This window comes from Miniopterus schreibersii (genome assembly GCF_964146895.1).
Source record: "Miniopterus schreibersii genome assembly, chromosome: 12".
Taxonomy (NCBI): Eukaryota; Metazoa; Chordata; class Mammalia; order Chiroptera; family Miniopteridae; genus Miniopterus; species Miniopterus schreibersii.
Genome location: NC_138112.1, coordinates 47,594,321 through 47,620,440, shown reverse-complemented (window position 1 = coordinate 47,620,440; position 26,120 = coordinate 47,594,321). Strand labels below are relative to the sequence as shown.

Genomic DNA, 26,120 nt, shown 5'->3' with positions numbered 1-26,120 from the left:
GAGAAGACAGCGGAGTACCTGGGAATAAATGCAGGTAAGTCAGTGGATTTGCTGTTGGGAGCCTGTGGAAGTGCATTTCTAACTGCTTCTATTTTTCTGTGAAATAGGAAGCAAAGTCCTCAACTGAGAGGAGGAAAGAGGAGAAAGAGGTGTTGGAAATGCTGGGAGAGAAGTGAAAAGTGGCCATCTAGGAGAACGGCCGAGAGCATGACCTTGGGAAGCGTAGTAGGATTGCAAGGCAGCGCCAGGCTAATGCTCACGAATTTAAAGTGAGACTAGTCACTGTGGTTGTGTATTTTTCTCTGACCACATTCAGCTGCCAAATAGACTTGAAGTAAGTGGGGAATTGGATATCACCGTTCAATAAATGCTTGTTGAATTATCGAATGAATGAATACACGCAAAGGTCAAAGGAGGATTAATTTAAAGATGGGGGGGTAGGGTACAGGGAGAAAGTTAATAGAGAGTGACAGCAGATAAAAGTAGGGCATAACATACACTCCAAGGCCCAAGGGCCCACAGGACCACTGGGGACAAGGTTGCCCAGAGCGCAGGAGGAGCAGGTCTTTCTCTAAAGGAAGGAAAGGAGAGAGAATGAAGAAGATGTATTTTGAGATAGAATATAGAGAACTGAGGGAAACCAGGAACACCTGTCCTTCATCTATCAAGGGATGCATCACTCTCTACCTGTCTGCATTTTTTAGTTTGGCCCTGTGTGGTGTGCAAACCCAGGGGTAGGAGCCTTGTCTGGCTTATTGACAGTCCATCTGCACAGCACAGAGCACAGCACCCACCTATAACAGGTTTTTGTAATTTTTATTGATCGTATGAATCAATGACTGAATGAAGGAGAAGAAATAATCTGCATAGATTGAAAGAGGTAGTGTGAAGGTGGAGTTTGGAAGTTAAAAAAATAGAAAAGCTTTGAACCAATGATGTAATAGTGTAATATTAACCATTTAAAGATGAACAGATGAACATGGATATTGTTTATATGTAGTAAAATCCCAGCCTACTTGGAATGGTTGAACTTATTGTCAAAAAATATATATCTAGAAAGCAAATCCTTACCCTCACTTCTACCACTTTCCTACTGTTACTATGCACCATCATCTGGAGTATTGTGATGAATCCCTACTGGCTTCCATGTGTCCACCTTTGCCCCCAATCAGTGTTTTCTCATAATATCAATCAGAATTTAAGACACAAGACAGATCCTGTCATTCTCTGCTCAAAACCCTCCAGAGGGTCTCAGTTTTCCCCATTGTGGAAGCCAAAGCCCCTACAGTGGCTTATAAGACTCTACCTTTTCTCACTGCTCATTGCCTACTTCCCTCCTCTCACTCCTTTTTCTCCAGACACACTGGTCTCCTCCCTGTTCTTCAAACCCCTAGACACATCTCACCCCAGGGGCTTGGATTAACTATTCTTTTCATCTGGAACATTTTTTCCCAGATATTTTGCATACCAGGGCTTTGAGGGAAGCAAGATGTTAAGATTTTAGGATGCTGTAAGGTTCGACAATATAATTAATATCACTAAGAGTGTTGGCAGTGAATATGTTAGAATGAGGTTTATGAATGAAGTATGGGAATTTTTCATGGAAGTGGGAGAGGAGTGGGGAGATGTGTCAACAAATATAGTAGAGAAATACTTTATCCCCAAACATTACTAATCTGATTGTCTGTGTCAGAAGCTTCTGGGGGGTGTTTTAAGAGTTCAGATTCCTGGGCCAGAATCTTGAAGGCTCTGATTAAGCAAATTTGGAGTGGACTTCGTTTTCATGCCTCTGCTTGAAAAATCTCCCTGTTTTGGAAATCACTTGTGCAGATGACACTGGTAAGACTGGAGAGAGGGTGGTAAAGAATTTGACAGGGACCTGGGAGAAGACACTCAAAGAGCATTGGCTGTAAAGAATGTGGAAATGGTAGTGGGGAACAAAGAAGATGTAGACCCTCCTTCCCATTCTATTATTCAGTAACAGCAGGAGGTGTGCTTCATGGGGGAAGACAACAATAAGTGGAATCAACATGGGGAAAGGCAAGTTTCTGTTTTTATAACAGGGGAAGGAAATAAGCAAAGTTAAAGGATATTCACCACAGAGCCTTCCCACCCCCGGCTCTTTGGAAGGCAGTAGTGGAAGGGCGGGTGGAGTGTAGAGGGTGTTGAGACTGACCCAGAGAGAAATGCATTTACATTAAGTGAAAGCAAAACAGGATAGCAGGGTTAAAGAAACAGTGGTTAGCATACTGGTTAGTGACAGCAGGCTGAGATTATTTATTGCTTGGGGCTGAGTGTGGGATGCTGTATTGTGAAAGGCTGGTACTTATGAGCCAGTAGAACTACCTCCCCAAAGTCCAAATGGACTGATGGATGAACATTGGAGATGCCCTTCTGGTCTCCTCCCAAATGTTCTGAAGTTTACTGTTAACAGAAGTTCCAGAGAGAATGGAGGAACAAAGGAGGGTGGGGAAAGAGTGGTTAATGAGGGTAGATACAGTATACTCTCAACACATGTTTAACATGAAAAATTTATAAATAAGAAGTTAGTTTTTCAAGCTGACACACATCATTCACCCTTGGAGGCAATAGGCCTAATAGGCCAGGTCTGTCCATTTTTGAGATCTCCAATTATTAGAAAGAGGATCCAACTCTTCTCCCTGGGACTGGGGTGTTTATTTATGAATTAAACTTTCATAGAGCCACAGTCAATTCATTCTTGCTAACATGTGCCCCCAACTTCCTAGGAATGACTCTCCTTTATTCATTAAGAAACCATTCATCTATAAAGCTCTTTCTGATGGAGAAGTTACAGAGAAAATAAATGGCTCACTCAAGGACCAGAATCAAGGACACACACAATGCCTTGGACAGTGCTCTTTCTACTCCCCACCCTACTCCCCCAGACGCCATACCTTGACAAATGTTTTTTTCTAGAGACTTGTACACCCCTTGAAAACATGAGGGGTGATTTATGGTAATTCCAGGTAGGGTGATTTAGTTTGGGAGAATGCCACCAGACAGCTCTCTCAGCCTCTGTCAATAGAAACCCGGACTTTGCTCCATTCCATTTTTTTATGGCTGTCTCTAACAGAAAACCCCATTACAAAACACCAGATTACCTTTCCAGTAGAGATTATGACACTGAGTTCCCATCACAGATCCTGAAACCCAGCCACCTGGCCTTGGAGGCAGCAAGGCATAGAAGAGCCAGGTCCTAGGTTCAGAAAGATCTAGCATGGCTTCTGCTCTGCCATATGCTCCTGTTGCGGGAGTGCATTTAATGGCCTGGAGAGATGTAGATGATGTCTTAAGGGAAAATGAGTACAATAGAATTTGACCCTGTTTTTGTTCAAAGACATTTTTCACAGTGAAACGCAACCTAGGAAGTTGCATATCCAACAATATCCATGTTTCTAGTTAGTGAGAAGTCTTCATGTTCTTCTGGGCTTTCAGAATTCCCTGTAATGACATGTTTACTCATTTTGCAACTCTTATTGAGTGCCTTTTATGCAGCAGCCACGACACTTGATGTTGTGCATACATGGAGATGAGGGTGGGCTCCCTCATCATAAGCAGATCCAGGCTCTGCCTTCATGAAAATGAGACATGTCATTGGGGAGAAAAATGATTATATGTGCATAGAACAAATCTCATACTTAGTTTTGATGATAAAATCAGTAAGATTCCAATAAATAAATGGGAAAGATTATGTGTACGAAAAGTATAATGAAAGAAAAGAGAAGACAAGGGACTAACATCGTTACTCATCCTTTCCTGCCCTCCTTGAAATTAATAATATCAGATAAGGCTCAGCTGTCGAAAGGTCCCCTGAGCCCTTACTTCCTCTCCTCCCTTCAATGATTCCTGGAGTTGGGAGGACAGAAGATAGGACTTCCTTCTTGTTTTTATTTCTGAACCAGCTAATCAGCAGGACTGTAAAAGGACCAACTATTAATTAAGTTTAGAGACTCCTAATTCTGTTTGGTATGTGTCTCTTCTTATAAAGCCCACACCCCCTCATGAAGAGAGGACACTTTCCTCCTACCTTGGAGTGTCCAATTTGCATTCTCTAGGCACTAGGAAACCCAGATTCAACCCTGTCTGCACTTGATTCTTTGTCTCTCCTCCCAGAGGCTGTTGGCTGAGCCTCATTGCTCCTCTGAAGCCTCCTGGACTCTACCTGGTGGAATGAAGCAAGGAAAAGGACATGTTGGGGGACATGCTGGGGCTCGGTCACCAGCCCACTGTCAGCAACAGCAGAGCCACACTCAGAGTCTGGAACTGATGTTGTCGATGTATAAAAGGGCTCTGCATTGCGTTTCAAAATATTTTATTTTTCTTCTTTTTAAATATTTGCACAAAGTCGTGAATTATAGACTACTCAAAACTTCAAATCTCTTATGGAATTGTATAGTATTGGTGAAACTAGGACTCATTTGGGGAGGAAAAAAATTTTAAGTATCAATAATTCTTCTTAAGTTTGTTTAAAATTTCAGGTCATTCCCAGCCAGCTTGGTTCAGCGGTTGAGCATTGACCTAGGATCCAGGAGATTGCAGTTACATTCCCGGTCAGGGCACATGCCCGGGTTGTGGGCTCGATCCCCAGCAGGGGGCAGGCAGGAGGCAGCTGATCAATGACTCTCTCATCATTGATGTTTCTCTCTCCCTCTCTCCCTCTCTCCCTCTTCCTTCCTCTCTCTGAAATTAATAAAAATTAAAATTTTAAAAATATATATATCTTTATTGATTTCAGAGAGAGGAAAGGAGAGGGAGAGAGAGAGATAGAAACATCAATGATGAGAGAGTCATTGATTGGCTGCCTAGCCCTCACAACCCAGGCATGTGCCCTGACCTGGAACCCAACCCCGATCACCTGGATCCTAGGTCAACACTCAACCGCTGAGCCACACTGGGCTGGGCTAAAAAAATTTTTTTTAATAAAATAATAAAATTTCAAGTCATCAATAATAAGTATATCTTATGAATCATCATTAAACCTTCAGTACAAATTAAGCTATTCAAATATCTAGATTGTTAAGCATGTTTGTCAATTTTATAAAATAGAAAAGGTTTTCATCCTAGGTGGACAATAAAATTTTATGACAAAAAAGAGACTCCACGCCTGGCCAGGCGTGGCTCAGCAGTTCGGCGTCAACCTAGGATCCAGGTGATCGGGGTTCGATTCCCAATCAGGGCACATGCCCGGGTTGCGGGCTCGATCAATGACTCTCTCATCATTGATGTCTCTGTCTCTGTCTCTCCCTCTCCTTCCCTCTCTCTGAAATCAATAAAGATATATTTTAAAAAAAAAGAAAGAGACTCCTCTTCCTTTACATTCATTGGCAGGAACATCTAACATGGGAAATTTGCCACTTACAATTGAGCAAAGTCGGATTTTGAGCTTTACCGGAGAGCCTGTCTCAATCTGCTGAGTTAGGAAAACTCGGAGTGCTTGTTTGGCCTTCTGTGTCCCATTCTGGAACGCCCTGGTTTCTCTTACCTTCAGAGAGACATGGTTTACAACATAGTGGTTCAATAAACAAAAAAGTTCTTTCAGGTCCAGGTGATTTGCCTTCCAATTTTCCTTTCATTAAAACTGATTCTTTGCTTAAATGGAGACTCACACCTCTCTTTCCATAATCCCAGTACTGTATCCTCTGGTTAGACCTCCTGAGTGGGCATACTGACCAGAATCAGGGCCCTCCCCTTCTCTGAAGCCCCCAACATGATTCAAGAGCTCCCCGTTCACCGCATCTCCCAGGGATGGGGAACTCACAGCAAGGAGACCCTACCCCCCCGGATCTTAGAAGGAAACTGGGGGCAGGTGCCGCTCATAGAAAGACTGGGGATAATGATGACTTGAGTCCCTGCTTGGCATAACTGCCCTTCTTGGCATATAGACGTGCTTCCCTGCAGGCCCTGCACACTTGGGCAAGCGTGGAATACTGGCATTTGGACCAGTGACCAGGTTTCAGAGTCAAGGAAGAATTGAGCCTGTGGCCTCCTGTGGTCCAACTGGCTAAAAATGTCCCAAATCTGTTTCTCAACTTCTACCAGGCTTACCACTTTTCCATTTCTAATCCTGTGGGATCCCTCAGACAGGCGGAGAATCATCTGAGAAGGAAATACTTTGTGTTTCCTCAGACCTTTACCGCAACACCATCCCACCTCCAATGAGATTTATAAGCTCCAAAGCCTGACTTTCTTTACTGCGTCAGGGCCAGCACCTCCCCCTGCCTCTCACTAGGGCTCCCGCCTTGGCTGACTCAAGATGCTTCCCTCCCCCATGATGTGTGTGTGGGGGGGGTGTTCTGTTGTTGTTTTCTTTCTTTTTTTCTATTTTCAACACTTTTGGCTCTCTTTTCTGCTTGAAATACTTGTAATAATAGGAAGATTTCTGTTTTAATATCTAGGTTTTATTATTATTCAGACACGACGAGGCCAACAGATCAGGAGATGACTGCTGTGAAAAGGCAGCTTGTTACAGGGGGTGTACAAGCTTCTCCCTGGGCCCCACTTGCTCTACATGAAGTTATTTCATTCAGGCCTGGGATAACGAAGACCTTCAAAACTGTGTGGCTCTCCTTCTCTGGTCCCTATTTTGGACATAACCAGTGCTGCAAACATCTCTCAGCTCTCCTATCCCCTGGAACCCTCTGCCTCAAAGACATCACAGTAGTCTTTCCACTGAGCTCAAACCCAAGCTCAAGCACCTCAGAGTCCAGTACATGTTCCCTCTTTGCTCCTATTTTTTTGATTTAACTATTCATGGATCTTTGTTCATCTATTAAGAATGGATTTGTTGCATTCCTAAAATATTCCACTAGGACTTTTTGATTAGCATTGTACTGATTTTGTAAATTAACTTGAGGAGAATTAATATCTTTACGAAGCTAAAACATCCTCTCCGTGAACATGACATACATCCCCATTTTTTGTTACTTAGCAAACCTTCAAATTTTCTCTGTAAATATTTGTGTATTTTTTTAGGTTGTTTCCTAGATAGTTAATGTGTTTAGTATATTTTGTATTGTATTTTTTAACTGTTAAGAATTGTTGTAGAGGCAGGCTCCCTCTGAAGCACATCTAAGCCTTTCTTCTCTCTCAAGTGTGCATCTTTAATTTTCTCTCCTAAACTCTAAGGGTCCCCACGAGACTTGCAACCAGGGGAGCAATAGGCAGCAGCAGCTTGTCTCGATCTAACCTGCTAAACCTGTCTCCAAGGTCCCCTTTTTCTCTGACTTTTCAGTGAGCTACCAGCAGCCCCACCTTGCTCATTTCTTTCCTATAACATTTCTAGAGAGACAAAGCAGCCCTAGGCTCTCTCCTATTGCTCCTTCTACCCTAAGTCTTTCCTTTGTTTCACTGTGCCCAGCTTTAATAAACATACTCTTGCCCTAGCCTGTTTGACTCAGTGGTTAGAGCGTTGGCCCACAGACTGAAGGGTCCCAGTTTTGATTCTGGCCAAGGGCATGTACTTTGGTTGCAGGCTCGATCCCAAGGCCCTGGTCCAGGAGCGTGCAGGAGGCAAGCAATCGATGTGTCACTCACATTAATGTTTCTCGCTCTCTCTCTCTCTGCCTTCCACTCTCCCTGAAAAGCAGTGGAAAAAATAGTGTGGGGTAAGGATTAAAAATAAATAAGTAAATAAATAGAATTGTAGAGAAATGCTATTGATATTTAAATTTTATCTTGACTATGGCAAACATGGAATTCTCTTAATAGCTCTCATACTAAACTGTGAAACTGAGTCTACATTTTGGGAGAATTTGAGGGGGACAGTCTCTATCATTTCAGTTTACTTATGACTATTGTTCTACTTAATTTTTCTATTTCTTCATATATCCACTTTAGAATTTATATTTTCCCGGAAATATATTTACTTTATCTAGGTTACCAAATTTATCAGCATATGCTCTTTTCTTTCTTAGTCATTTCTACTACTTCTGCCTTTCTTTCTTTTCTTATCCTTGGGGATTAATATTGATAATTCCTATGTCTTTTGAAAATTTCTAAAAATGTTCATCTTATTTCTTTTGCTGCCCCTGGGGAAAGTTCCTGGGGCTGTTCTGCCAGATACTTTATTTTTCAGTTGCATTGACCTGTTACTTATTTCTTTATTAAGGTGTCTTATTAAGAATTATATTTATCATTTTACTTCCATTTGATTCTTTCTCAAAACTGATAGTTCCTACTTCATATTGTGTTTTACCCCTTTTGATGAAACTTGCTAATTTTTATAAATTTTCTTTGATTCTCTCTAACCCATTAAAGTGAGAAGAGCAGGTTCTGGCATGGACCAACTCAGCTGTAAGGTGTTGGGATGTAGTGTCTGGTGAGGGTGATAATGGCAAGTGGCCACCATGGCAGAGAGTAGATAATGCCACTGTCCAGGATGAAGCCACCCATATGCTGCTTCTGGGCCATTTGGTCTCCTTTACCTCCTCCCTAGCCCTGCCCCTTTGCAAGGTGTTTTCTTGGGTTAAGGTAAATGCTTAACCTTCAGGGTATGAAGATGGACTGGGGAAGAACGAACCAGCAACAGATGACATGTCCACCCTCCTGTGTTCATATCCTGACCTCAGCCCTGCTGGGCTCCAGCACTGACCCCTCTCTCAGCCCCTTGCTCTTCCACCAGCCCCTGAGGAGCTATGCTGCCCTGATGCCATTTCTGACTCATAGTCACCCAAGGGGCAGACAGTGACCCCAAAGGGTAATACAGAGGACAAAGAGCTGATCCCCACCTGTCTCCTCACTGGGAGCCTGGCACTTCCCCCTGGGCTGCAAATATGTCACAAAACACTCACTCCCGCTGTGAGGGATCTCTAGGTTTGGGTGAGGGAAAGCAGAGTACCTCCATTCATTGTCCCCACTCAACAGACAGCTCAGGTAATATCCTTATGAGTGGCTGAGCCAGCTGAGCAGGCCTTTCTGTGCCTTGGAGCTGAGAGCTTACCATACGCACAGAGTGGTGGAAGCAGCCTTTCAGGGCACCCATGAGATTTGGTGGGCTAGCCTGTCAGTTAAGAAGCTCAAGGGCTTTAGACATGAACTCAAAGGGATTTCATTTCTGACACATATACCATCAGGCTCAGCAAGGACCATCCTGAGAAAGTAACCAGGATGCTGGAGGAGATGTCCTCTAACTGCACACCTTCCAGCAGCCGGGGTGCCCCATCATAGAGCCCACACCCTTCCTCTCCACAATCCAGGTGGCCTTGTTCAGCTCCTTCAACCGTCCCCCTGACCCATGGCTGCCTGGCAGAGCAGGTCTACCATGTTCCTCAGGTTGCACAACAGGGAAATGACCTGTGCATGAAGACAACCACTGCCATCCAGTAAAGTGTTCCTTTGTACCTTTTTCAGAGAAATGACTGGCAGGGAATTTCCCCAGGTGCCAAGTCTGACTTTTCATCCCTCCCAATGACCCCAACAGGGAGCGCTCAGTATAAATAATTAGCAGCCAGCTATCCCCAGCAGGCAGAGACCAGCAGCTCTCCTCCACTGGAAACCAGGTGAGAGACCACTCCAGGGAGTGATTGCTCTAAAAAACTTACTCTGTTTTCTCTTTCCAGCAAGACTGTACATTCATTTTAAAATAATTATTCTATTTGTATCTGTGCTGTGTGAGGTCTGTGCTGGCGGAGTAGCACAGGGTAAGTGCTTTTTGATTAATTACAGGCTGCTCAGGAGGGTCGGTTTGGCCCTAACTGCCCTCTTCCTGCATAATGCCACCTTGGTGACCTCCTAGACAGTCTTGGGTTCAGGGGTGATGCGTTCAGAATTGAGGGCCTTGGCTCTGAGTGAAGTCCTACTGCAGTGCTTCCTAGATGGACAGCAGCATCTCATGAGAACAAAAGGACATGCACAGCCAGGCTGTCTCTGAGACATATGAACCCCAAAAGGAGGTGTGCCAGCCTTGCCCGTGTCTCCCTGACCCTCCCCTTTCATTTCAGCACCATGAAGCTTGTCACAGGCCTCGTGTTCTGCTCCTTGGTCCTGGGAGTCAGCAGCCAGGACTGGCTTTCGTTCATGCGCCAGGCTTATGATGGTAAAGTTGCTGGAGGGGGGTTGGCACCCATGGCCACTAGGATTCACCCTGAGCATCCTTCGGGGTTGGGGCTACTGTCCTAAGTTGGGTTGCCCTATGTGGTAGAATGTGCCAGGTGTTTGGGAGCTTTTCATCAAACAGATGGAAAACCACAGGACTTATTTCAATCAGTTACCGGAGAAAGAATAGTCAATTCCCAGCTGGAAGGTAAGTTTGACTAGAAGACACAGTAAGTCTTGAAATGGTATAAAACTTCCCTCAGACCAACTGCCCAAAGTGTGATTAAAGCTCTCCATCTCTGCTTCTCCACATCTCTCCCTCCCTCTCGCTCGCTTCCTCCCTCCCTTCCAACCCTAATTGGACAGTTGAGAGACCTGCAGCTTAGCTCTAGCTGGGGCTTCCTGTAGTCAGAGACACTGTCCCTGCTTTAGTCTGTTTGCTACCCTTTTCCAGCCTTTGCACTGACCAAACGGGAACTAGTCGCATCCATCGAGCCTCCTCTAGGAGCTCACCACTTCCATGCAATTTAGGGCAACCAACTCTCCTGGTCTGCCCAGGTCTGAGGAGTTTCCATGACACTTCCAGTGCTAACTGGGACAGTTCTAGGCAAACGGGGACAGTTCTGGTCAAGGTGGGACAGCTGGTCACCCACTCCACGTGGAGAGTAACTTGGTAGGCAGGCTTCTTGCCCAACCTTAAAGACTAGAGCAGCTGAGTCCGTTGACCGGGGACTACGTGCAAATCAGCAGGTGGCAGAGCAGAGTTTGAACCCGGCTGTGCGTGAGCCCACAGCTCTTGCCAAGCAGATGTGTCTGAGTACCGCTTCCTGCGGCTCGGTGGTTATCAGCCTCAGCTACATTCAGAAGCATGGAGAGCACTAAGAACTGCTGAAGCTTGAGACCCACCCCTAGAGAGTCTGGGGTGATTGGCCTGAGACGTGGCATGCGACTTTCACAGTCTCCCCAGGCGATGAGAAAGTGCAGCCAGGCTGAGAAACAGGCCCGCTGCTCCAGGGCTTGCTTGCCCACAGCCTCAGTCCAGCCTGCTTAGCAAGTTTCCAGGATGCCACTCATGCCCCTGCCACTCAGAGGGACTCAGGTCACAGTCACGTGCATTCCGTCTGCAAGCCTGCATTTCTTCGGCAGCAGGCAGAAGCGCTGTACGTCTGTGCCCGACTCTGAATCTGCTTTCCATGTGTCCACCTCACCCACCAAGTAAGCTGAACACTATCATACGTAGCTTCGCTCCATACCAGAGGTTCTTGATCCTGAGCAATCTGGTGCCCGGGGCGTGGCGAGGTGTGAACCAATGTTGGCTGTCTCACGGGGGATATGCTGCCGCACCTAGCGGGCGGAGATGCGGGGATGCTGTGAACATCCTACAGTCCTCCGAAGGCCCAGGACAAGGAATTCTCTGGCACCAAATTTCAGTAGTGCTGAAGTTGAAATCCTGTTCTGTAAGACACCTCCCTGTCTCCTTTAAACTTATGTCCTAGGGGCCTAAGTGAGCTGGAGCCCACAGATAGCATGTCAGCCATTAGACCACCAGGCACAACACAGCCATGTCCCCACCTGAATGACTCTCTTTAGAGTCACCTAGAGAAGACAAGTGGGCCTGGGGAATGTTCTTCTCAACCTGTGGTTTCCAGGGGGCTGTGACCACAGGCTGACACTAAGGCAGTGGTAGATTTTCCTTCCTTGAATCTTCCCTAAGGGGTGTCACAGTTCTCTGATATTTCACCTGACATCTCTGTGCCATGTCCTTTCCTTCCCAGGGGCCAGAGACATGTGGAGAGCCTACTCTGACATGAGAGAAGCCAACTACAAAAACTCAGACAAATAATTCCATGCCCGGGGCAACTATGATGCTGCACAAAGGGGACCTGGGGGCGTCTGGGCTGCTGAAGTGATCAGGTAACAGGCTCCTGGGGATGCAGGCTGGTCCAGCAGAGCTTGGCTGCCTGGGGACCGGGAGGATGTAGGCCCTAGAGAAGGACCCTGTAGGCTGTGGCTCCTCATGTCCTTCCCGTGTGCCTTCTCCATCCCTGCCCAGCACAGGGCCTGAGCTTCTAGCAGAGCCAGAGAATGGCTTGATGGCCTGTCTCCAGAAAGAGAACCTGAGCGTCAAGGGTTGATTCCCACCCTCCCCTCTGGGTGCTGTTCTCCCAGTGGCAGGGGGTCACCCAGGGCTGAGTGGGCTGTGCCCAGGTGGGTTCAGTGTTTAGCCTCTTTCAGAGCCATTAATGCCTTGGAAATGGGAGAGTTGGGAGGGTGGGGCTGTTTCTTATTAGCCCCTGATTCACCTCCAACCTGCTCTCCTCATTCCAGCGATGCCAGAGAGGATTTTCAGAGATTCACTGACCTTTTTCAGTATGGAGACAGTGGCCATGGCCTGGAGGACTCGAAGGCTGACCAGGAGGCCAACAGATGGGGACGGAGTGGCAAGGACCCCAATCGCTTCAGACCTCCTGGTCTGCCCAGCAAGTACTGAGCTGCTTCACTCTGCTCTCAGCAGACTGGCTGTGACCCCCATGAGATCAGGGACACCGAGTCATTGAGTTCCACATCCCTAGATTCTGATAGAGGACACATAATGAATGTGTAATAAATGCTTAAGAGATTAAATGTTGAAAACTGCATTATTTTTGGTGTAAGGACTACTCTTTGATACCAAGGGGCGATGGATGGACATCCATGGGAAGGTCAAGCCTGTGCCTGTGTGTTTGGGTGTAGAGACACAATCTCAAGTCATATCGGGCAGACACCTTGCAGCAACTCTTCTGCAAATCATAACTTCTCCTCTCTGATTTGTGCTCTTTCAGGCCCTTTCATGTACAGGCCTAACTACTATTCAATTGTGTCCAGTCACCGTCTCTGTCCCCAGGGTGTTAATCCACTTAAAATTAAGACTTGCAGTGGTCTCTGTCTGGGGGCAGGGGACACAGCCATGGGAGGATTAGACCATGGGATCCTGTTCTAGCAACTGCCACCTGGTATTTTGTTCATTTCTCAGCAATACCTGCAAATCCAGTTATTAACCAATTTCTGTCCATGCCACCTAAGAAATGCCTCCAAAGTAGTTTTCCTCCATTGTGTTTGTATTGCCCCATTTCAAGTCTAAATGCATATCTAATGCCACCTTACTTGTGAATATTCCTTCACAGTTTCTGCATATTAACTAGCTCAAAATTGTGAAATTGGTAGTGAAGAGAGAGCAGGGTAGAGAAGACACCTTTTACCTGTTATGGTCCAGTCAGGAGACAGAAACCAGGTGGTAATTTGAAGAAAGAAATGTTAACCAAAGGATTATTAACTGATAATAGGATTTCACTGATAAGAGGCTAAAGAATACACAAGGCTGAGATCTAGATCTGCTGGAAAGTCTGTAGCCCATCAGATGGCTGATAAAGATTGCCAGGAGTCAGAAGCCAGAGTTAACAAACAAGGACTCCTCCACGGGGAGCCAAAGAAACGTGGCAGGGAACTGCCCAGGGCTTCAGTTGAGCACACAGACCACATGGGGGCAAGAGGTAGAAAGCCCATGACCGATGGCTGTGCAGGGTTGACAACTGTCCCTTCTCTGCCATATCTACTCCTAGGACCAAGTGAGGCAAGGCAGCTCAGCCACCTGGACTATCCAGTCCACAGGGACCAACCTTTCCCAGGAATGGAAGTTGTGTGGGGAATATCCAAATGTTGCTTAGCATTGCTTTGGCTAAGAACCAAAGGCACAGGGAAGTCCTTGACAGTTATCTGCCCTACAACTTTCATCTCATTATACCTACAAGAATTAAAAGATGACCCAGACCCAGGAAGAGGCATCACTCCTAATTTTGGAGGCTCACATCTACAACAAGGATTCCCAAACACCAGTGTAATCTTGGCCTGATCTGCTTCATCCTGGGTCACCATTGCTCTTTCTAATGTCCTGGTCACAATTCCTCTAGTCTTGTAATGCGTTGGAAGTCCTCCATCCTAGTTCTGGGTTATTAGTGAAGCACAAGTCCCACCTCTTTCCTGTTTGTTGTTTCCCATCTTCCACATCTCAGCACTGTACTGTACTTGCCTTATTTGATTTAAGCTGTAGAGAGTCTTTGTAGCTCTCAGTTGGAGAAACTGAGGTCTAGAGCTACATGCTTAGGCCATAAAAGGGGCAGAGCCAGGGTTGCAGCTGCTGTGCCTCACTCCAGAAACTGAACAAGGCCAAGAGGATTGGCTGAGGAGACTCCCTCCTTCCTGGATCTCGGGTACTCGGTGTAAACGGTCAGGAGAGCGCTTGCGCCTGGAGATGCCTGACCAGTTAAACAGCAGGGAGCACATCTCATCCATCCCTGTGCACACAAGGCCAAATCCAGGCACTCAATACCTTTCTAGATAAATTAGCACACTGAAAATCCTGACACTGATCTGCTTTTCACTCTCACTCTCCCACGTTTTCCTCCTCTTCTTAAAAGTCAAATGTCTTGAAAAAGCTGCCCTTTCTGGTTCCTCACTTCTGACTCACACTTGAACCCACTCCAGCCTGGCCTCTGCCCCCACCACTCCAGCTAAATAGCTTGTCACTCTTGACCTCCATGTTGCCAAATACAACCTACATATTTCTCTCTTCTCATCAGTAGGCCTCTGACCGACATTCAACAGTTGCCCTCTCTTTCCTTCCTGGAAGATTCTCTCTCTTGGCTTCATAATACCACACTTTCCTGGTGTCTCTTTCTTTTTATTTTTTATCTCCTTTGCTGGGTCAACGTCATTTCCTCCAAACTCTAAGTGTTCCTCAGACTTTGTTCTGGGCTCTCCCTTTTTATTTCTCTACACTCTCAAACAAATGTAAATAGTATCTATATGATGGCTCTTAAATGATATCTTCATCTCTGAGCCTCGTTTCTGAGCTCCATGCTTGTCTATCCAGTGGGCCTCCCAACATGTCTGATTGGATGGCTTCCAGAGATCTCAGACTTAACATGTCCCAAAGCGAACTCTCATTCTTCTACCGAACTCTCACCTACTAGGCTGCTCCAGTTCAGTGAATGACAGGGCCGTTCTCTCCGTTGCTCACCCCAGAAATTAGGGAATGTGCTTGATGCTTCTCTTCCCTTCACCCCCATATCCAATCCACTGGCAAGTCCTGTGATCCTACTTCCAAAATTCATCTCTAGTCATTGACACTATCCCATGTACACCCATGCTTCTGTCCACATCATTTCTCACCTGGTTTAAGACAGTAGCTGTCTAACCAGTCACCCCATTTGCATGGTTTCCCAACTACTCTAGTTGACTACATAATTCATCATCTAAACCAAGTCACTTTCCAGAGTGAAAAGGGGGCATAATTAATAATCAATCCAACAACAGAAATAAACTAGAATGTCTTAGCAAAACAAAACATGTAGTTAACCTACCTCTCAGTCTAGCATACAATTATAATCCAATCACATCTATTAAAATGCTTGATTAAAATCCTTCAATGGATTCCAATTTCCCTTTCAATGAAATCCAAGTCCTTTTCTTGGCCTACATAGCACAGCATGTGTTATCTGTCCCTGGAACTCTTCAGCATCGTCCCGTGGCACACCCTCTCACGCTCTCTATTCTCAAATCCCACCAGAAAGTCAAGCTCTTATTTGCTGCAGGGCCTTGCACATGGCCTTTCCTTTACCCAGAACACTCTTCTGCTTGCTCGGCACATGGCTGGACCTCTCTTACCTTGTGGGTCTTTCCTAAATCACTCTTTCTCAAGAGACACCTTCCCTGATCACCCGGGCTGGCTTATCCTATGTATTCTTTCTTTCTTAACAATTTCTATAAGTGGGATTATTTTATTAATTTCATGGTTGTTCTTCTTATTTTTGTTTAGATTGTCTTCTGGTCCATCTTCCTCCCTGGAGTATAAAAATCTATGAGAGAAGTGACCATTTCTGTCTTGTTCACCCATAAATATCCAGTACCATGCCAGTACTTAGTATATAATGGGATCTCAACAAATGCTTATTGAGTGAATGAATGAATGATTGATTGATTTAATATATTAGCTACTAATAAAATGGTTTTCTTTCAAAATAGTTCAATCTAGTTTAAGGAGCAGGAAGGAGCTAATGAAGAGGGAGATGCTAAAGATAAAGAACAGGGAACAGCACCAGATTCAAGGGGAAGCAAGAGGCAATGGGGTTAAGCCCACAGGGGACGGTTAACCCCAAAGCAAGCAAAAACGTCTCTTGTTCTGAGAAAGGAAAAAAAGGTGGCGAGAATGAGGTCAAGGGATGAGAACATTTGAGAGGGAGGACAGGAGGCCTGCAAGAGTCCAGCTATACTTGCTGCTTCTGTACATAATGCCCCTGAACCCGTCACACTCCACTGCGTTGGTCCATTTGCTTGTCTGTCTTTAGGGCACGTAGGCAGGAAGCCCAAGGGAAAAGGCATATCTACCTTATTGTATGTCATCCTTGTATCCACAGTACCTATCATAGCACCTGGCATATAGTATAGGCTTAATAAATATTTGTTGAAATGAATGAAGTAGAAGTATAGCTCAGAAGCTGACATGTGGGTGGAGGATTTGGGGGTTGTGGAAAGCATGCATGTTTGGTACAATTTTTGATTCTCAGAACATGGTAATGAGTCACTTTAAAGTGGCGATGTAAACCCATACCAAAATATCTAAGGTAAAAACCAAAATAACATAATTTTATTTTATCATATAAAATTATTTTCTCTAGAAATTCTTTGCATGTTCTCTCATAAAAAAAAAATTAGGGCCTAGCCAGGCGTGGCTCAGCGGTTGAGCATCGACCTAGGATCCAGGAGATTGGGGTTCGATTCCCAGTCAGGGCACATGCCCGGGTTGCGGGCTGCAGCAGATCAATGACTCTCTTATTATTGATGTTTCTAGCTCTCTCTCTCCCTCTCCCTTCCTCTCTCTGAAATCAATAAAGATATATTTAAAAAAAAAAAATTAGGACCCTAAAGTATAATAAACTAGTCACCATGGTACATAATGAAAAGCCTCGGGAGAGAGCAATAAATATTTGGAATTTCCACTGTGCTATCAGAGGGGTAAGTTAGCACAAAACACTCTGTGAAACAAGAGGAGGGAGAAAAGAACATACTGCATTCTCTGAGTTTAAGACACCAGGGACTGAAAGACACCTCGTTATTTATATACCACCAAGAAAAAAATACTGCCAATTTCATAACAGTTTCTTATCACTCAAAATTTTTATTTTACACTTATTGAATTCTTTCAGGCCTACTTAGACATAGATTTTTATTTTACATCACTCTTGTGTATATAAACAATAAGAAAAGCCTGCACTAAATAAATGTATAAGTTTTCCTAAAGCAATGACAATTTCATTAGTGCTGCTTGGTCATTAGGGAATGTAAGAGAAGTTCTAATTTCAGAAATTTATAATCAAGACATGTGTGTCTTAGAAGTGATGAAACATAATACAGATTCTCTCTCATTATATTTACTGAAAGGAAATAATCATCTATGAGCTATTATTAATCATAAAGCGTGATAGTGGTGCTCCAAGGTCAAGTTCAGCTTCACACCAGCCACTCAGACATGGGGAACCTCCACACAAGGGAACAGGTATACCCACGACAGGTCCTGACAGCGATCCAGTTCCAAGTCCCTTCTCTAGGTAAGGTGTCACCTCACCTGGCCCAGCCTTTACTCTAAACTCAGTGGTCTTTCCAATAGACCCCCCTGGAATGACTGAAGGCCTCCTCTCTTTCTGCCAGGACTGCAGATAACGACAGATGGGAAACAGCTCACCCCGTCTGCTGCTAGCTGCACTCCACCACAGCCTCTTCAAACTGCTGGCACGGGCCGCTCCATCTTCCAGAAACCCTTAGGTGAGAAGCAGCCAGAAAGTTCACCGGGTCCCACCCATGTCAACCCTCCCCAGCTCCCTCACCACGCTCCCCTCTGCTTTGACAGGCCACCACAATGCTGGCATTTTTGCAGCTCAGCATGCACCCAGCTCAAGACTAAAAAGATGTTTTTGTTTTCTTCCTGGCACCCAGAACCTGTTTGAGGAATTCATCTATCTCTAAAAACACTGTACTTCCACAAGACTGCCATCCTGCCCTCCGACCATCCTCCTCAGGCCCCTCCTCTCTGGACCAGAGGTGGGGTGAGATGAGGAGGTGGTGGCTGTGAAGGCCTGAATGGCCACCCCTTTGTCAGCACTGGGCTCAAGAGATCTGTCTGTTTCTTGGATGCTCTCTCTCAGATGTGGATACTTGGGGTCTCTGTCCTCGGCTGTGGGCCACAGGAAAAATGCATCACAAACAGCCTGCATTTGAACTTGGGTGCAAAGGGAGCCCTTTCACAATATTTTAATTTCCCAGATTTCACTTCTAATTGTGGGACAAAATCCAGGTCCTCTCTGAGAAAAGCATGCTTGGTTTACACACAAATTCATTTTTTATGGACTCCTGTCAAACCACACCATTTAAAACATGTTTGCAAAACCTCCCATCAAAGGCCAACTTGTTCCTTTGCTGAAAGAGTTGGGAACATTGACAAGACCTGCAGGTTGTGCCAGTGAGCGTTGTTCCTGAACAATCTTACCTGGGAGGGAGCCCCAATGCACTGCCATCTTCCTTTACTCCCCTGCCGACCTCAACTTAGAACTGTCCAATTAGTCTAAAACAGAACCTTTTATTTTTATTTATTTATTTATTTTAAATATGTTTTTATTTACTTTACAGAGAGAGGGGAAGGGAGAGGAAGAGAGAGACATCAATGAGAGAACCATTAATTGGCTGCTTCCCGTATGCCCTTCGGATCAAGCCCACAACCCGGGCGTGTGCCCAGACAGGTAATCGAACTGGTGACCTCTCGGTGCACTGGACCACACCAAACCAACTGAGCCACACCGGCCAGGGCTAACACAGTACCTTTTAAAACCACGGCCACTTTTCCTTTGTGATAAAGATGTTTGCAAAACTTGTTCATGCATTCATTCACTTATCCAACACCTGTTTACTGAACCCCCAGTATGTGGCAGCAATGGTGCTAGGTCCTGAAAACACAGCAAGGAATCAGATAAGATCAGTGCTCTCAGGCCAGTAACACTCCACTGGGAGAGTTCTTATTAAGCTAGTAAGTACTGAACATAATCGAATTAAATTACAATGTACATTTATTTGCTTATGTGCTCTACGGCTGCCAAGCTCAGATGGCAGTTGTACAGCAGATGGCGAAGAAGCCACATGCTCAATCCTAACAGACCAGGTCTGAACCGTTTTGCTGCCAGCTTTGTGGCAGTATGGGTCGTAACCTGGACAAATGATCATGAGAAGTTGTTAAGTGAAAAGGCAGAACATAAAATGGTAGGTATTATATCCCCTGTTTTCACATATTCATAAATGTACACACACTTAGAAAATAGGCTGGAGGCCAAACAGAAGCTCTCCCCACCACCTCCCCATCTAGGCTGATGAAATTAGCACTGCTTTTTTTTTTTTTTTTTTTTAAGTGTTTATACTTATTTTATACTTTGCAAGTTTTCTTCAGGCAACCTGAGCCTTCAACTAAGAACCTGTTCATTCATTGAGCCTATGTTTTAGGCATTTTTCTAAGCACTGATAATAAATGCTGCAAAAACCAACAACCTACTTCCTGTCTTGACTGGGATTCCAATGTTGAGATAAAGAAAAACATGTCTATTCATAATATAGTTTACATGTGTATGCCTCTGTCACTCTCCCACATACATAAACCCCGAGCAACAGTAAAGGTGCAGACACATGCATATACATAAATAATGCATCCAAATTAATACAGGTTACAATAAAATAAAAATTGATAAGCGGGCCAAGGTCACATGTAAAAGTTTATAATGCAAGATAAAAGGGAAAGGATGCCGCTCATTTCCACGGCCCATATCCCTTCTGTTTGTAACCCTTCTCTAATCTCTTCTTTTCTATAGATTCTGTTTCCTCTCAGGCCTGCTTATCTTTGAGCGCTAACCATATGGTTCCAGCACCTGACCTTGAAAACAATAACCCCGACTACTGTCTGGTAAAAGAAATTTCCTCAAGATAAAAAAGAGAAAATGTTCACTTTGTTCTTGCAGCTGCAAGAACAGCACATGGGATAATAAAAACTATATTTACTAAAGTAATTCCTAACAAAGCAGTTTTTATAACAACTACAACAAAAAAAACAGACTTCAGAGATTGTCACTATGTCTTGTGTGTCATTTCTACACAACGTTACAGCAAATTTCACCCCTAAAGTTCAACACTCACGGATTACAGTAACCTCATGTATAACCTGCCATCATGACCTTCCAGAGCAAGTGAGCACAGACACTTGAGTCTGGAGGACTCCCTCTTTCAGTGCAGAGTCCATGCCTCATGGGTGTTAGAGGTTTTCTTTTTCTGGGTAGTCTTGCCCTTCCTTTCCTCCTGCACCCTGGGTCCCAGCTTCCTCCTGAGCTGTCCCCTTGCAATGGAGCCCATTCTGCTGTTCCACTTGCCCTGTATTTTCACATTCTTCAATCAAATCTTTTAAAAATATTGATTACCCTTCACAGCAAATGTCAGTGCGCTTTTGTGTAGGGAAAATAAACCTTCCCCACCAGGTGTGAGACTGCAAGTGGGCAGGAAATCCCAATTTGCTACACCCCTGAAAGCTGCCAGGTTGCACAACCTGGGAAACTTAGATGATATGAAAAATAACCATCATGTTCCGGAAGCTGGTTTCTGACCAACAGGAATTTCCCACATCTCAATGTTTGGCTTCCAACCTTTCTTCTCATTTGTCCCACTAGCAAAGCGTCAGTGTATATAGCACCCGGCACATCTCCCTGGCAGGCAGCACAGGCAGCTCAGCTTCACCAGGAGCCTCGGCAGGACCAAACAGCCAAGGTGAGCTGCTGGAACTTTCCAACACTTTTCCTCTTTGGAGATTCTTTTTCCCACCAGCATTCTTGTGCCGCACCACAGCTCTCTGCATCTTTCCTGAATCTCCTGTTCTGACCATTAGATTTCACCAGATGGGAATACTTTTGGGGTAGAGATTTTTGTCGTGTGCTTCTCTGTCTGAGTAGTGATGGTAGAGCAGGTATCCTACAAAAATTTTTTTTAAATGTATTTTTATTGATTTCCAAGAGATGGAGAGAGAGAAACATCAATGACAAGAGAGTCATTGATGGGCTGCCTCCTGCAGGCCCCCGACTGGGGATCGAGCCCAATACCCGGGCCTGTGCCCTGACCAGGAATCGAACCTGGATCTCCTAGACCCTAGGTCGATGCTCAACCTCTGAGCCATGCCGGCGGGGTTGTTTTGTTTTGTTTCTGTTAATCCTCACCTGAGATATTTTTCCCATTGATTTTTAGAGAGAATGGAAGGGAGGGAGGGAGGCAGGGAGGGGAAAAGAAAGAGGGAAATATCGATGTGAGAGACGCATCAATTAGTTGCTTCCCGCACACGCCCCAATCAGGGCTGGGGATCGAACCCATGACCCTTTGGTGTGCTGGCTGATGCTCTAACCACTGAGTCACACCAGCCAGGGTCCATATTTATGGATTGTTTAACTCATCTCACACGACAGAGAGGTAGAGCCGTCACAAAACTTCCAAATGCCTTTTGGACAATTCCTGTCCAGTTGGGTTTCAGGGCTGACAGGGGATAACTGAAATGGAAATTGGTTTGTACAAAAGCCCGTTGCACTATCTGATACAGGGAATCACTGTGATTTTAATAAGTCAGATGAAAATGTAGAACTGGATTCTCTGAACTACAATCAATCCATCTATACAGATGAATAGGCAGATACAGATATTGCTACAGAAATATAAAATTGAGTGCAACTTATTTTTGGAATGCTAGGATAGGTCAACATTACAACAAGAAAAGAGAGACAAAATGATTTCATGCTTGGTTGTGTCTGCTTGACTCTCTGCCTCAGGATGAAGTTTTCCACAGTCATCATTTTCTGCACCCTGATCCTGGGTGTCAGCAGCCAAAGATGGAGATCATTCTTGAAGGAAGCTGGTCAAGGTAAAGATCAATGAACGGGTTTTGAGGAGGGTGCTTCAGGCCCCACCCAGGTTTCACTTGAGCAGAGGCCACATTCCCACAAGGAAAGGTCACAAGTGGGTAGAAAGAGAAGGCTGTTTTTGTGGTAGGTGTTCCATAGGATTTTCTGGACACACTCTGCACTCTTTTGTTGGAACCCTGAGGCCAGAGAGCACATAAGGTTTGTCTCCCAATTTTCAAGAACGATGGAGGGATCTGGAGTTCAGAGGCACCTCCCTAAATATAAGTTGTGCTTTACTGCCCTCTAATGGCAATCAGGGGCAGCTCATTTCTTTTCCCGCAGGCACAAAGTGGGTGTATCCAAGGTGTGGGGAGCACCACACTCCCCAACCACTTCGTTATTACAACCAAGATTAACAGAGCTTTTAATACCTGCTGGGCACTGTTCTAAATGTTTTTCATGTGCAAATACGCTCGTTTTCATCCTCATGTTTTAATCCTTTAGTCCTGCGACGTGGATATCATTATCTCTTAACAGAGAAACTGAGGCACAGAGATTAAGATACTTAACAAAGTCTCCAAGTAGAGCAAGATTTAATCTAGGTTGTTGAGATTCCCAGACCTTGCTATTGACCACGATACTAGATTGTCTCCCAGACAAGATTGTGCATGGAAGAGTGAGGGATTTGTGAACACATATTCTGTCCCTTATCTGAGCAAACTGCTAATAGCGGGGATGAGGTGCCTTTGAAAGACAACTCTGTAGAGATCCTCTCCCTACAGTGCCTGAGGATGGTTCTCCTGGGGCTGAGATCTAACCAGAAAACCATAGCTAGACATATATACCTCACTAGCCATAGTAAAGAGGCAAAATTTTGTTTATTTCACAGAATTAGTTTGCATTTTTTTTCTGTCATAGTCTCTGAGTAATTGTCTTAAGAGTTTGCTGTTAACTCTATCTAAATTCTCATAGAGCCAGCTAAAAGTATATTTTCATCTCTTAGGTCAGTGTTTTTCAAAGGGTTGTTCTAGGACCAGTTGCATGAGAATCATATAGGGTCTGGGGGGGCTTTGTGAAATGCAGATAACTGGGTCCACTGAACCACAATTTCTGGGACTGAGCGTAAAACCTGACCTTTATTAAGCACCCAGATGATTTTGTGCACACCAAAGTTTGAGAACCACTGTCTTCGGTTTGCTGCCCCTAGATGATAAAATATGCCAGATACATTCGCAGTACCTGTTATGCAAGTCTGGACGACAAGGGTCTGTTTGACTTAGTAACTCAGGGTGTATAAGAACAGTGAGAATGTCACAACAAAACTAGGTTTCAACAAAACTGTCTTTTCTAATAACCAAAATGACATATATAAAATGAAGATCAGTTATCTCATGGAGCAATTATATAAACCATGATTATAACTCCACAGTACATTTTTCTCTTTTCCTAATAAGTTATTGATTTTTTGCCATTTAATTTAATTTAAACATTTTAAAATTGATTTTAGAGAGAGAGAAAGGGAACAGGAGAGAGAGAGAGAGAAATATTGATGTGAGAGAGAAACATGGATGGGTTGCCTCCTGCACACCCCCTACTGGGGACTGAGCCTGCAACCTGGGCATGTGCCTTGACTGGAAATCAAACCAATGGTCTTTTGATGCACAGGACAACTCTCAACCAACTGAGCCACACCTACCAGGGCATTTGCTGTTTAATTTTGGTTTGATCAAATTCATTCTGTCTGTGACTCCCTGCTCATCTTACTTCATTCTTTCTCTTCCTTTAGCCCCCACCCCCACCATCAAGGACCAGAGAAGTAAAGTGATAGTATATTGTCCACCTACAGTGTTCTTGACATTATACAGTATTTTCTCAGTTCTTCTGCGCAACCACTCTGATGGAGGCAATACTCCCCCATTTTATTGGGAGGACACTGAACTTCACAGCTGCTGAGTCACTTGCCCTTGCTCTGCATCTGTTACCCCATTTCTGTAAAGTCTCTTAGGGAACTCACTTTTATCACTTGTTGATTGAGCTCTGACAGTTGCCCAGGTACCAGATGTGCTCAGACATTCAGATGTACTCAGGGCAAGTTGTCCTCCCTTTGCCCACAAGGATGAATGTCCCCCATTGACTAGGTTGGGAGCTCTGTGCTTCTGAACCTCCCTCAGAATCACCTTTGCTCTCACACCCAGTCAGGGGGCTCCCTGCATCTTTCCAGGTGGAGGTTCCTTGTACAACCAAACGTCCCTTAAAGACCATCTCACCTCTTCTTTACATGCATCATACAGCCAAAACCAAAGTAGCAACAGAACTTAGAATGGAGTCAAACAGAATAAAATGTGCATGAAGTGTAATTTCATAACATTAACCTAAAGAAGTAAAAAATAAAGAAATATTTATTTCATGACAGTACAGTCTCCAAGGGCTTTTCCATGAGTGAAATCTTGGAATCAGTGAGAGGGAACTTTTTTATTCCTTTACTATGCCAAGATGTGATTATCTTCATCTCACATTTTCCTTCCTTCCCAGGGACTAAAGACATGTGGAGAGCCTACTCTGACATGAGAGAAGCCAACTACAAAAACTCAGACAAATACTTTCATGCGCGAGGGAACTATGATGCTGCACGAAGGGGACCTGGGGGCGCCTGGGCTGCTAAAGTGATCAGGTAACCAAGCTCCTGGGGTGAGCAGAGCTTGGTGGCCTGGCACAGAAATTTCCTATGGAGACTGGTTCCTCCTCCTCTTGCCAAGCCTGCCCTTCTATGTCCAGTGTGGGCTCTGATAGAGTCAGAGCAAGGCTTGTGGAATAGGTGATTCCCACCCTCCACTCGGTGCTGTTCTCCCAGTAAGAGGGGGAGTCACCCCAGGGCTGAGTGGGCTGTGCCCAGGTGGGCTCAGTGTTTAGCTTCTTTCCAGGCTCCTCTCGGAGTCACCAGTCCCTTGGAAAGGGCAGTGTTGGGAGGGTGGGGCTGTTTCTCATCAGCCCCTGATTCACCTCCTACCTGCTCTCTTCCATTCCAGTGACGCCAGAGAGGGTGCTCAGAGATTCACTGACCTTTTTAAGTATGGAAACAGTGGCCATGGAGTGGAGGACTCCAGGGCTGACCAGAAAGCCAATGAATGGGGCCGGAGTGGCAAAGACCCCAACCACTTCAGACCTGCTGGCCTGCCCAGCAAGTACTAAGCTCTGTCTCTCTGCTCTCAGGAGATGGGGCTGTGAGCCCCCTGAGGGCAGGGACACTGAGTCATTGAGTTCTATATCCCCCAATGCTGAGGGAGGACATATAATGTATGCGTAATAAATGCTTAAGAGATTGAATATTAAAAACTGTGTGTTATTCTTTGCTATAAGGATGGTCTCTTAGTACCAAGGGATGATGGATGAACACTCACATGAAGGCCAAGCCTGTGCCTGTGCTTTTGGGTGTAGGGGATATAATCTCAGGATCACACCGGGCAGATGCCCTGCCCCAACCATTCCCTGAGTCAGACCTGCTCTTCTCCAGGCCCCTCTGGTTACATTGCTATTACCAGGCCTTTCAGTGTCCAGGCCTCAGTGTACATTTCTGTCAGCCCCTAAACCCTTAACCTTATCAGTAAATACCTCCATAGTACTTTGCTCATGCCTTCTTGAAAATTTATACCCATCCTTGTCAGTTAGTGTTTTATAACTTAGTCCTCTTGCTGCTTGTTTTTAAAGTTCTCTTAATATCAGTTAGTAGTAGTGGGATGTTTATGATATGACAGTTAATATTCAGCAAATTAACTATGGACCCGATACTTCTCTAAGTGTTTTCTTGTGCTATCCCATGGGATCCTCACATTTTATAGCTGAGGAAACTTGAGGCAAAACTGTTAAAATGTATATTCAAGTCGCATTGCTAGTTTGATGCTAGAACTATCATTCTTAACCATTTGCTATTACTTGAATTTGTATTGAAGTTTAAGCTTATAAAACATTCTTACATATATTAGTTCACTTAGTCATTCTTTCAATGAGTGTATTCCATGTACTATCCCAGTTGATCCTCACAACAAGTCTCTGGGGGTAAATCCATATGGG

At 44.8% G+C, this 26,120-nt stretch overlaps 1 protein-coding gene and 1 pseudogene across 2 annotated transcripts; both read left to right on the top strand.

Moving 5' to 3' along the window:
* The first annotated feature begins 9,448 nt into the window (after positions 1–9,448).
* Positions 9,449–12,692, top strand: LOC308564470 (serum amyloid A-2 protein-like; annotated as a pseudogene). The gene is made up of 6 exons (XR_014000648.1): positions 9,449–9,518; positions 9,635–9,659; positions 9,960–10,054; positions 10,196–10,261; positions 11,829–11,967; positions 12,382–12,692. The product of XR_014000648.1 is annotated as a serum amyloid A-2 protein-like (transcript).
* Positions 12,693–20,872: 8,180 nt separating this feature from the next.
* LOC308564471 (serum amyloid A-2 protein-like) lies at positions 20,873–25,379 on the top strand. Its single transcript, XM_081152748.1, has 4 exons — positions 20,873–20,937; positions 21,981–22,072; positions 24,585–24,723; positions 25,079–25,379. The coding sequence occupies exons 2-4, from the start codon at positions 21,982–21,984 to the stop codon at positions 25,239–25,241; spliced, it is 393 nt and encodes a 130-aa protein (XP_081008874.1). The 5' UTR covers positions 20,873–20,937; position 21,981; the 3' UTR covers positions 25,242–25,379.
* The last annotated feature ends 741 nt before the right edge of the window (positions 25,380–26,120 follow it).

What these genes read in the sequence shown, in the direction of transcription:
- LOC308564471 (XM_081152748.1), top strand. Translation starts at nt 21,982, where the DNA reads ATGAAGTTTTCCACAGTCATCATTTTCTGCACCCTGATCCTGGGTGTC. An exon ending in CTTGAAGGAAGCTGGTCAAG is followed by an intron (nt 22,073 to 24,584) that starts GTAAAGATCAAT and finishes CTTCCTTCCCAG; the next exon opens with GGACTAAAGACATGTGGAGA. An exon ending in TGGGCTGCTAAAGTGATCAG is followed by an intron (nt 24,724 to 25,078) that starts GTAACCAAGCTC and finishes CTTCCATTCCAG; the next exon opens with TGACGCCAGAGAGGGTGCTC.